An 11,496-nucleotide genomic window follows, 5' to 3' on the forward strand; every position below is an offset into this window, starting at 1 on the left:
TGGCTTATGGGTGCTGCAGCATAAGTGTCCAACACATCATATAAATTAAACACGCGAATGAAAAATTAACGTGAAGAAAAAATAAAAACCTATGGATCCAACAAGTCGTCTCACTCCAGCGCCTTCTTATTGCGTGTAACATGATGTAAAGCAGGGCGCCATGTGCATCAGCATCCTCACAAATACCATTCTGTTTGTCACATCACATAGTCATCTCACATTTCTTCCACTTTCGGAACGCACAACATTAAATTGGTGAAACGTGTGTGTGTGCTTTGTGGGATCATAACAAGTGCGGTGTACCTCCAACCGGGCAACAACCTGCCTCAAACTGTGCTCTTCACAATCAAACCCAGGCTGAACCAAGAGCAGGCTACCTCGGCCCACCTTAGTACTGCACAGCGCAGTATATTCTAACATGAGGCTCCCCGCTAGACTTGGATGTGGAACTTGGCTTTATTAATGGTGTGGATGTTTAACGAGGGAGGGTGGTGGACAGGTAGAATGTTGTTTTCCTTCATGTTTTCCTCCAGTCTGAATCTGACTTTGGCAATATATAGTATGTTGTGAATAGTACGCCTTGTGAACACACCAAGCCTGCCTCTATCTGAGGTTCTCTCAAAGGTTGGTTCAAAGTGCATTCACTAAACATTACATTAACATTCTCCAAAGAAGACCATAAAGTCTTGGATTGATGTGCTACCTTCAAGACTGCCACTGGTTTCAATTCAATTTTACTGAGGTGTAAAAATCTACTTTTAAAACTTTAAATAAAAGATATAATTTCAAGTAATTGCTGTATCTTTACCTTGTATTCATGAGAATTCGAGGCTAATCTGAAGCAAAAAAGAACCTAATTCCAGTTATGTACACCTTTACTTACTATTTAACTTCTAGTTTTTAACAATCTAAGCAGCCAATTCTCAAGTTTCTGATTCCTCCACCAACAACAAGGGCTATCGAAACCGTTCCTGCTTGCAATTGCATTACCAAGCCACCAAAAGTAACTTTGACCAAAACAAAGGGCTGATAAAATGTTTACTGTATTGATTCCAATCTCATACTGAAAAATGTAAAACCACCAGTAAGGTTAATTTTGCTTCGGGCCAATCTGTTTGTATCTGTTCTGTACAGCCACGCTCGAAGGCGCTGCAAAACGCTTGTGGTCATAGCCTCCTCTTGGGTGCGTCTTATCACCTCCTCGCTCTCACTCCAAATAATGTGTTTTGACAAGATAAATAAATGTCCACACTCTCTCCCTGAAGGCATTTGCGGTGGCATACTTTGGTTGTACAAACAAGTTAAGACAGATCAAATCCTGCCTTTTTCTCCTCTGCACACCTGGCCGATCACTGATAAAAGTGGCCATGATCGTCTGTTGTATCGCAAAATAGCTACATAAAAGCACCATAGTTGTTTGAAGACGAAAAAAATGTAGGACCACAGGGTAACCTTTATACAACATTCTTGTGATTCCTTTTTGTTTCATTAGACTGCTGCGCCCTTGTTCCAGATAAACAAATAGGTTGTTCAGTTCCTGCGCAATACAAATCTGGCGCGTGGCCCTGGAAAGCCCCATTCGGCCGTGCGGTGGAGGACTAGCAGTGTTCACTACTTCCTGACCCGGCTCAGAGCAAACGCCAAGTACTGTATGTGTGTGATCTGTGCTTTGACGTTTCCCTTTCTTTTTTTTTCCTTTATTGCCTGAGAATTTTAACTGCTCTAGTAAAGGGGCATTACAACCTTCAAGTTGAGCCAGTCACGCACCTTGGAAGGATTAAGAAGCTGTTTTGTTTTATGCTCCAGAGAGTAAACAGCGGTGTAAAATGGCTATTTGAGTTGCATGTGCATACATACATCTCCACGTAAATGCATTCACATGGGCGCAGAATAACTCATTCAATTAGGAGAAAAAATGTGACACACCGAAAGGTCAGTTTAAAAACGGGTCTTTAAATGCCATGAAGGCGTCAGCACTGATCCTTACACAGCAATGGGTTTCAGCTCGACATGTTTCCACAATTATTGACCCATAGTGGCAGCCTGAAGGAACAAATACTGAGTCTTTCCCAGGAAAAATCCTCTGGGTTGCACATTTCTCTCAACAACAACAGTACTAAGAATGAGGTGATGAGCATGAGTATCATTATCTTTGTCTGTGTATTTGAGCTGTGGGTTTGATCTCATTATTAATTTAAAAAAAAGACAAGTAAAGTTGTGGGCAGGGAAAACCAAAACAATAAGCTGAGAGATGCTAAAACGCTCTGTTGAGCAGAGAGGAACTGCAGAGTTGAGTGATAATTCTCTGTGGGTTGATCCCTTTCAAATTTAGTCATTTTGTCCACTATTAAGATAAGAATAATCAGTGCAGCTTTAAGGGAATGTAGTTCTTCTGGCATTTTCATTCAACATACAGAAACTTAAGTTATGCATAGAGCACAGCTCATGGGTTGGAGGAAACCTGCAGTTTATCTCTTATGGTGTCAAAGAAGCTTCTTCAAAGTTACTTGTCTCTATTTACATCCATACCTCTTTGTCAGGCATCTCCAGTATCTGGGCCAACAAGGGCTGCTAGGTAATGACAAGGAAACCCCAGTGTGGTTAGCCAGCAACAGTACAATACAACATTTCCCACTGTCAAGCTCACAACTCACGCTTCCAACATAAACGCACACCAGTGTTGCACCATTTCTCTCACTCTCTGTCCATGTCCTTCTGTCTATATATCTCTCTTTGTCGTCCTGTAAGAGACCCGCTTGACCCACTAATGTGCCTTGCCAACCAAACAACAACCCTGATGCAGCTGAAACCAGATTATTCCAGTTCTCTGTGGCCAGGCACTGAGGGAGCAGAGAGAGGGTGGCGGGTGGCTCGGCTTTAACACTCACACACACACACACACACACACAGAGTTTCAAAATGGAGAGTCGAGTGTCTCAGGCAGGAGGTGTCCCCTGGGTTTGGGTCTTTCTCTCTGATTGAAATCTAGAGCTCAGCTGTGGGACAAAATGTACTCTACCTGTTGATAGCCACAGTGTCAACAGACGGGCACTGTAGAGGAGTGTATGGGGGGGGGGGGGTGTAACAGTAGTAATATAGAGAGAAGTGAAATCCAAAATTTCCAAAACAAGCATCAGACAGAGGAAGTTAAATGAGGCACATAGAAGAGGCAAATAGAGGATGTAAGACAGCTGGAGACAGGAAGAGGTCAAAAATAAAGCTTAGTGAGTGAAACATAAGAGGAAGAAACAACAAGATTTGAGCGAAACAACTAAACAGGTGGAAAAAATGTGTGGAAATAAAGGTACAAAGAAATGACAAAGGAAGAGAGAAGCAACTAAGAACAAGGAGTTAAAACAAGAGAGGTGAGTAGAGGGAATAGAAACCAAGATGAAATTGGACAACTGAGAGCAGTGATGCAACCTGGGTGTGTGTGTTGGGGTTAGATGGTAGTGACAGCAGGGTGGTACTACAACAGGGTCACGTCCTTGCTTGTGTAACCACTGGCCTCCACGCCATGTGCTGTGGGGCACAATTGATTGGATCAGAAACCCACAGTGGCTCGATGGCATCAACTGAAGGTTCTACACGGCTCGGGAGCAGAACAAAATGTGTGTCACCACACCCGAATGGGACCGTGTTAGCTGCGGATGTAGACCATGTAGAACCACTAGTCCTGAGATTACAAAACATCATGGCAGGTTACTGCTATGACACGTTCTTTGAGGGCATATGTCTTACATATTAACAGGGATGTCATAATGCTGCTGACATTGTCATAAACATGTCATGCACTGTGGGTGTATTACAGTAGAGTTAGTTGAATGCCCAGTGCATTGACATTAGACTCCCAGGGGCACTGACCAACCGTCGGTACATGATGAGTTGGGAGTGATACCAGGTTGGTAGAAGTCTCATAAAGATGGTTGCTATTGAGACGTGAGATGTTTTACAACAAAATCATACATGAAGACCTTTAAAATAGAGTTCTAGTTTATATAAAAATAGGACAAACTGTGACAATTGATGTGGACGCTGGGATGAATGTGTTGCTATCAGCTCATTCATCTCAGTGTACTCCAGTCAGATCCATTGCGGCATCTTATTTCATACTACCACCTGGAACACCAGAGTCAAGAATTTTCATTAAGATGTAAATGAGAAACTCTATTTCGAAATACTGTTAATGTGCTTTTGAGTACCTGTTTGTTCAGGTAAAGTTCCAACATGATCTATTCTCAATAAACAGATATCTGCTTATGAATGCAGAATATGTGGGCAACGGGACAAGATTTTGTTACAGGAAGCATTCTGGTTTCCGTTTGTAGTCCGAGTAGTATTAGTACCAATTGGGTTAATTGCAGGTAAACAGTCTGTGTAGAGCACAAAATAGGCGGAACACATTGGCCGAATTGCAATTTGGGCCAATGTGTTCCGTTGATGACGATTTTTCTTTTCAATAACTTTGAATTAGCTTGGTAACTGGCCAACTGTGCAAAAATCTAGTCGTACACGTCGTCTCTCAGCTCCAACTCCATTCCCGCATCCCAAGTTGCTTATCGGAATGTAAACAAAGACCGCAGCACGGAGTTTTGGTCCAGCTAAACCAGAACCCCTGAAAATATTGGCCATGGCACTTCAGAGGCTAAATCGTCATCAGACAATTAGCCAATGGATTCCAAATTTAGCCAAATCTAACTTATTGTCCTAAAGTGTGGAAGGGAAAGTATAGAATCCTCTATACAGTGGATTAGCACAGCTTTATACGTCACTCCATTGAAAAAACAACCTTTGAATCTATTCTGTTCTAGAGGCTTGTGGTGGTCTAAGACAGAGGTCCCCAACCTTTTTTGCACCACGGACCGGTTTCATGTAAGACAATATTTTCACGGACCGGCCTTCAAGGTGTGGCGGAAAAACACGACGAAATAAAATGATACGATCGGCATGAAAACAAATATAAATGCATAAATAAATACGACTCACAATAACGCTGAATAAGTGGGAGCTCTGAGCTTGTTTCTCTGCAATGAGACGGTCCCATCTGGGGGTAATGGGAGACAATGACACCCGAAGTGTTTTATGTCCAGTCTACTCCGTAATTTTGTTTTGATTGCCGTCACTGCAGAACATCCCGCTTCACAAAGAGGATGTTGGAAATGGAAGCATGGTTTTCAGTGCTTTAGTGGCGATCTCAGGATATTCAGCCTTGAGTTTAATCCAAACACCAGCAGAGTTGTTGTCTCAAACATACTTTTAAGGCCACCGTCATTTACAATCTCCAGCAGCTGATCTTCCTCTGTCGCCACATATTCTGCAGAGCGGGCTTGGTGCATCAGAATGACTCCTCATATTTAATTAGACTCCTGATATTGTCTGTTAAATGAAGCTTTCTTTTTCCTGGAAGTTGTAGGCTCTTTTTCTGTCTCCTTAGTGGCCTTTTCCCCTTTGCAAAGAAGCTCTCCAAAAGTTATTTACTCATTTTTGCTAGTTTGTGAGCTTCATTTTTGAGGTAACGTATCACGTGACCGAGACAAGCGTCTTGACATGTGTCAAGAGGCACAGGCGGATGAAATTGCGAGAGAATCCGGTCATTTTTCAAAATAAAACTTCTTTCAGACTCTGATAATCAATAAAACGGAAATAATATAATATTTATTCTTTCTGTGCGGCCCGGTACCAAATGATCCATGGCCCGGTACCAGTCCGCGGCCCGGTGGTTGGGAACCACTGGTCTAAGACACTTTATGTTCGATTTCCCTTTTCACTTGTCACCCGTTTGTATGCCATAGCAGCGTCATACACTCTTTTAATGGAATCACTCTTGTTGAAATCAAAGAAACAGCAGGCTTACCCTGTCCGTTGGAGTAGTAGATCCATTTCTCTTTGACCTGCGATGGAGGCGCAGCTGCTTTCTTCTGAATTGCCTTCTCTATGATGCTGCTAGGGTCCTGTATGGGGCCCTTCTTCAGCACGCGAGAGCTCCGCTTCACGCTGCAGATCACAATCACCACCAGCACCAGCAGGAGCAGCAGCACTATCATCCAGGGGAGGTGCTCGTTGATGTCAAAGTGATCATGGGTGCTCGGCTTTGGGGACCCTCTGCGAGTGGGCCTGTAGTAGCTGGAGACCCCACTTCCACCACCCCCACTCCCCTGGCCGGCTACCTTGCTGATACCAACCCTGACTACCTCTGCACCCTCCAGACCCTCCACCGCACTCTTGATGGGGCCTGTTACAGGGTCAGAATTGGGTTGCACGCGTTGGTGCTCAAGGTCTATGTGTTGCTTGGGAGCTGGGAGATGTGGAATCCGTGGGGGATCGCGATTTGGTGGGGTGGGAGTGCCAGACCGGCTGAGGAGTAGCCCCTCTGCACGGTGGTCTTCCCCACCCGGTTTTCCCCTCAGTTGAATGGCTGCTGACTGGCTGTAGGTGCCTGTGATGAGAGACAGAGGGATCGATGACGACGATGAAGATGGAGCAAGTAAGAGGAAGAGAGATGAGAGAGAACAGAGAGAGCCAAGAGACCAGATAGTGCAGAGATGGGAGACAAGAAAGGGAGGGTGAGGAAATTCACATCAGAGATTTGCTTTACCCAGACAATGAAAACAGAAGGTATCACGGAAGGGAAACCTAACACTTTAATCCACGCAAGCAATCTGACACTTAAACAAAAGGAAGAATAACCCGCCCCCCCCTGTGATCTCGGTCATCTGCTTCCCTGCTGACACCCTCCATCCTTGGGTGTCCACCCAGTGTATACCAAACTGAAGACCAATATTTTTGACGTTGACTGCTTGATAGTGGCGAATGAGAAGGCAAATAAACCTAAATGATGGATGGAGTACAAAAAGGTGGGTGTCACTCTATAGATAGGCATTAGTGACTTGAACATTTTGGACCAAATGCATCCTTACTGCTGCCAGAAGGATTTTACAGCTGTCCGGGCAAGAGATGACATGTACAAGGAATTGAGTTGCATACAGAACAGATGACAGATGCAACACGTTCACTACAAGTTAGTTGGTTGTCAATAGCCAGGTTTCTATCCAAATGTACAGCAGGTTTTAACTGAACTTCAGAGAATTGCCAAAAGAAAATGTTAATTAATGAGTTTTCCATCCACTACTGTTTTGCCAATATTAGGAGTTGGTTCTTCAAGATAAACAGCTGGTGGTATTCTCCAGTCAATTTAACCATTCCAGAAGAAGATGGCACAGTGAGACATAAAGAGAGCTCCTGTCAAACATAAGAAAACATGATGGAAGTACAATACTTTTGGTTTGTTTCATGTATTTATTTGAGTAAAGATCTTGGTGTATTCCCTAAACAAAGTACGATCCAGCTGTACTCCTTCCCCCACACTTAGGCACAACTGTGCTCCACCTTGTAATCTCACAGCAGATGAGCTCTGAATTTGCTCATCCCACAGTCTGCCCCTTGTTTAAGCCTAAGCGAGGGCAATTGTAATCACATTTAGGCTTCCAGTGCAGGAATAATTTGAAAAAAACGTAAAAAGGATTGGGATGGGCTAACTATTCGCAGCCGAACAAATCTGTTGATATGGGAAAAGTACAATTAGGATTGTCCCAACAGCAGGGTCAGTGTTTTTCAGACATGGAAACAAACTGTAATGGTCAATCACTATTAGTGCATCATTAACTGCTATTGATTATCGGTGTGGCCGCCATCACCTCCCTGCTGCTCCCTATGTGTCCATGTACTGCTGCTAAAGGGATAGGTGTTGTATAATGGCATTAAATCATGAATGCGCTGCTGACTGTTTTTAGGATTGTCACTTGGATGGCTGGTAATCCCTCTCATCCTTTTATCAGCAGACAGGTACACAGAAGCGGGTCTAATCCCCAAATTAGGGCTGTTGTTTTGGCTGGCAGCAAGAAGTCAACTTTTTCTAGTAATACACCAATGACATTGTTGGTCTGGACGGCGTTATCAGCTGTAACCGCCATATGGGTGCAGTGGAGAGTGGCGGCCATGAGCCTGCCAGGGGGACACACTCACTTGCCCTTCCAGGGATGTCACGAGAACTGATTCTTCGGTAACCAAGTCGAAGATTCTGAAAACGTGATGGTGCCCTGAACCGGGCATCAGGACTCGAGACTACTAGTGTACCTTTGTCGGACGACAGAAAATTTGACCTGATAATTCTACATAGTGAACAATAAATCTATGTTGAAATTGGGAGGACAGCCAGTAAAGCGATCATGATGTGCTCAAATGTATTCTTGTGAAATTAGTTTTTTGTGAGAAACTTTAACAAATAGTTGTTTGCTGCTATGTTAATGCTCTGAATAGCATATATAGAGAGAGCCTTTGACATTTTTAAATGTTTCAACAGATTTACATTTTTCTTTTTTTAAATCTGCGCTTCATTAAAAGTGTCAACATACTATGAGACAAATTTGTTTTGAAAATTCCATTCACCAAAACCAGTTTCTTCACCTTCTGCCATGATAAATGTACATTTACTGACAAGGCGCTGTGTCCACTACAATTGTGGTCATTGTCATTGTAGAAGGGGTTTACTGGCTATAGATAGTTGATTCTGAGAAATGACTGACTAAGACAAGACTGATGTAAGAGGGATAGCGAGGGAGGGAGGACAGAGAGCAAGAAAAACAAAAGGGAGAGGGGAAAGTAAGGAGGGAGGGAGTAGGAAAAAAGGAGGGTGAATGAGGAAGAAATAGTAACATTCCGGAGGTAGGGAGCTGCCACCAGTTTGTTTCCATGCCTACAAATGTCTTTCGTTTTAGGATTCCCACACTGTCTAACTGGCAAATTCAGCAATAATGCGTAATAATGCTTCCACTCCTTTAAGCTAAGCTGATCCTGACTTCCAGCCCTGTAATGAGTGCTATTTTCTTTTCTACACTCACATCTAGAAAGTATGTTTGCCTGTTACTCAAAATGTTTAACCATGAATGCCAATTAAATTAAGGAGGAAAGTACATGCATACTTCAGCTCTTACTAGCCTAAATCAACCCATCTCAACAAGGTGTAGCCTAAGTAGACATCACGGCACTTTTTGATGAGCTATCTTAAAAGCCATATCAAACGCAGTCATAAACAGACAGTTTTTGATTTCAATCAGTGTCTCTCACCTTTATGTGCAGGTCCAGTCATGGATGATGATGGAGTGGATGAAGAAGTCATGGGTTCCTCTACAAGCACAGCCTGTGCAGGCCCCAGTAGGATGGTTGTGGAGACAGGCGAAGACAAAGAGGAAGAGGGGGCTGCAGAAGGGGCTCCACAGACATTATCTGTCCCTTTTGTCCCTGGTGTGAGCAGCACCTGCCCATGAGCTTGGCAGTCTGTGTGGGTCCGACACTTCACCACCCTCGACTCCACATCTGAGAAAGTTCCCTTGGTGCACGGCTTACAGAGCACGTCCTCTGTTTCACTTCCCCGCCTTTTCACCCTGGTCCCTGGTGGGCACAGTGAGTGGGGCTTACACTCTGTGCCGCCATCCCGCAACCAAAAGCTGTTGGGGGGACACGTGCAGAGTCTGTCCTGGATGGGCGTGCAGATGGCTTTCTCGACGAAGCCTCCAGGACATGGAGCTTGACAGAGATGGCATTTCTGCATCCCGTTCTCGCCCCGTGTGAAGGTGCCTTCAGGGCAGCGGCTGCACTCCCTCACGGCCACTGGGGTGCAGTGGATGGATACGTAGGTGCCTGCCGGGCACTTGTCACAGACCAGGTGGGTGCCCGAGTCTGGGTCGGTGTGCTGATAGTGGCGGGGTGAGAGGATGAATTGGTCAGCTGGGCTGGTTGTGGTCAAAATCCGAGCTGAGATGTCAACCATCACTGCACATAAGAGCTGAGAGGAAAAGAAAGCGTGGAAGTTAAAGAGAAATAAAAAAGGCAATAGTATTTGGATAGAAGAATATCTCTATGCAATGTGACTGAAGCCCCATTAGAGCTGGGTACAATTTTACCATACCAGCACCCTCAAGTGATACCAATACTAACAGAGTACTTCATTTGATACCTTTTCTTCTACTTCATTTCGATACCTATCATGTGAATGGTTGCATTTAGTTGCGTAAAATGCCACCACCACATTTATTTATATCAGACCCCACAGGCGTATAGTAGCCAACCTTTTGACCATTTTTGCCAAACTGCCAACTCTGTCAAATACACAGCACTCAACTTGACCTCGCCACGGCGTCACACTATACTGCATCTTGTTGTTGTAACTGCCGGCAGGCCAATCACCTGTCGCGTTGAAACGGGGGAATGCTTGCAGTGATTGGCTGCAATCTAAACCATACAGATACACTGGTGTAGGTACTGAGGCAGGTATTGTTTGACTGAAGAGGTTTCAGTACTACTTGGTACTGGGTTATTATAGTACAAGTATAGTATATAGTATAGTACCTAGAGCCCCATGTTCCACAATACCTACAATACCCTAGGCCTAGGTGAATGCAAGTCCAAAATGTACTCTCTGTTTAGGTAAGTTGCCCGCCGTTTCTCCAAATGATTCCTCTAAATGGTTCTTCCCTCTGGGAGCATGAATGCTTAGAGCTGTGATAATGTACCAAAATGCCAAAATACGACCAAACTCACAAGGGTTTAATCCTCTAGAGGACATGAGAATCCACAGCAAATATCAAGGAAAAGCGTCTGTCAGTTATCTTGTGTAAAATGTTAAAATTCTAGTAAAATTGGGAGCAAATGCATGCACATTCCATTATGGTCACAATCCTCCAAGCCATAATCCATAATAAACGAAAAGCAGAAATCACATTTTATTGCCGAAGGGTAGAGCTTGAAGAACAATCAAGAGCAGACCAACATTAGTAGTAATCCTTATTCATGAATAACCACAGATTGAATAATAAACTGACCACAAGTTCTGAAGAGCGTTTAGTTCTTGATCAAAGGGGCTGGACAGATGGCTGGATTGATTGGACAGACAAATGGACAGCTGGCTGGACTGAGCAAGCGACAGAAGGACCAAGAGCGCCCCAACCTAACTGAGACTCCTTCTCACTCTTGTTTGCCCAAATACATTTTTGTTGATGTTGGATTTGTATGCTGATCAGGTCAAGAATTAGGACCCACAAAACCAAAGCATTGACACATCCAATCAAACTGTTTCCAGACGCACAGTGAGCAAGACTAATGCTCAGATTTCTCATTGTAGAATTTGGTATGAAACATCATGGGCCAGGCTGGCAGAGTTGAGTGTGTTTTGGGTTACATGGATTCTGGAAAGTCCAATTTCCAGTGCTGCCATTTAGGTTCCCAATGTATGAGTCTGCTTTGATGAAATTTGTCAGAAAATACCCATTTAATCCAGCCTCATTTCATGACTCATCCTGTCCCCCTCATCATTTGAGTTGCTAACAGTGCACATTCACTTTACAACCACAACTGAGACTTTTAACAGAGAAACAGTATGAGTCTGGCTTTCCTCGTGTGTGTGTGTGTGTGTGTGTGTGTGTGTGTGTGTGTGTGTGTGTG

The 11,496-nt window shown here is 44.0% G+C and overlaps 1 protein-coding gene across 1 annotated transcript in view; it reads right to left on the reverse strand.

Moving 5' to 3' along the window:
* tnfrsf21 (tumor necrosis factor receptor superfamily, member 21) overlaps positions 1 to 11,496 on the reverse strand; it is a 43,129-nt gene that overhangs the window by 21,062 nt on the left and 10,571 nt on the right. Inside the window, exons 2-3 of the mRNA XM_031877077.1 lie at positions 9,124 to 9,841; positions 5,855 to 6,436 (exon numbers count right to left, since the gene is read on the reverse strand). Of these exons, the coding sequence (XP_031732937.1) occupies positions 5,855 to 6,436; positions 9,124 to 9,841 (1,300 nt within the window). The remainder of the gene's footprint in view (positions 1 to 5,854; positions 6,437 to 9,123; positions 9,842 to 11,496) is intronic.

This window comes from Anarrhichthys ocellatus, unplaced genomic scaffold, assembly GCF_004355925.1.
Source record: "Anarrhichthys ocellatus isolate YVR2014 unplaced genomic scaffold, GSC_Weel_1.0 scaffold125, whole genome shotgun sequence".
NCBI lineage: Eukaryota > Metazoa > Chordata > Actinopteri > Perciformes > Anarhichadidae > Anarrhichthys > Anarrhichthys ocellatus.